This window comes from Mandrillus leucophaeus, unplaced genomic scaffold (assembly GCF_000951045.1).
Source record: "Mandrillus leucophaeus isolate KB7577 unplaced genomic scaffold, Mleu.le_1.0 Scaffold191, whole genome shotgun sequence".
Taxonomy (NCBI): Eukaryota; Metazoa; Chordata; class Mammalia; order Primates; family Cercopithecidae; genus Mandrillus; species Mandrillus leucophaeus.
Window position 1 is genome coordinate 143,508 of NW_012101932.1, and position 967 is coordinate 144,474.

General features: G+C 32.4%; 1 protein-coding gene across 3 annotated transcripts in view; it reads left to right on the top strand.

The window, feature by feature from the left end:
• MFSD8 (major facilitator superfamily domain containing 8) overlaps nt 1-967 on the top strand; it is a 62,148-nt gene that overhangs the window by 38,427 nt on the left and 22,754 nt on the right. For all 3 annotated transcript variants that reach the window (XM_011978228.1, XM_011978226.1, XM_011978227.1), the window contains one exon: nt 393-501. In XM_011978228.1, the coding sequence (XP_011833618.1) occupies nt 393-501 (109 nt within the window). The remainder of the gene's footprint in view (nt 1-392; nt 502-967) is intronic.

The window sequence follows — 967 nt, forward strand, 5'->3', positions numbered from 1 at the left end:
AAGGCAGGCGAACTGGTTGAGCTCAGGAGTTCGAGCCCAGACTGGGTAGCATGGTGAAACCTCATCTCTACAAAAAATATAAAAATTAGCTGGATGTAGTGGTACATGCCTATAGTCCCAGCTTCTTGGGTGGCTGAGGTAGGAGGATCACCTGAGCCTGGGGAGGTCAAGGCTGCAGTGAGCTGTGGTCATGCCATGTCACTCTGGGTGACAGAGTGAGACCCCATCTCAAAAAATAAAAATAAATTATCTTATTATTAAACTACTTTGAATCCTAAAAAAAATTTTAAAATATTTATAAATTTTGCTACAATATAATTTCTACATTATTTTAATGTCATAAGAAAAATTAGATGTATAGGTAATGTAATTTTTCTCCTATTTACCTACAGCAAGTACAGATGAAATTGAGGTTCCCCAAGGAAATATTGACCAAGTTGCTGTTGTGGCCATCAATGTTCTGTTTTTTGTGGCTCTATTTATCTTCGCCGTTTTTGAAACGTAAGTTTTATTCCATCTTTATCTAAATCAGATTATGTTTTAACCTTTATTTCTTAATGCAGTGTTAATTAGGCATATCGAGGTTATTAAAAATCTTATGTAAGGCAAATTTTTCTTACCATGATGTAAAAAATGTATATACATTTTGTTGCTTTTAACTTGAAAGTAGTTAATTCTTTGTCCATAATCTTACTATCTTACTTTCTTATAAAAGAATCAGTTTCACAACTCTTTCCTTCTTTCATCTGAGTTTTATGATACGGTTATAAAACTTTAGTGCCATGATTTAATTATCCTTAAGCTCTATAATTTCCTACATATATATATGTATATGATATAGAGTTCTATAAGTTACATTTTTGGATTGAGAGATACCAAGTACAAAATACATCTGAGTATTTCTTAAGATAACAGAATTGAAGTATATCTCTGGGGAAGAAAATTCACCTTGCTTTTAAATGCCATT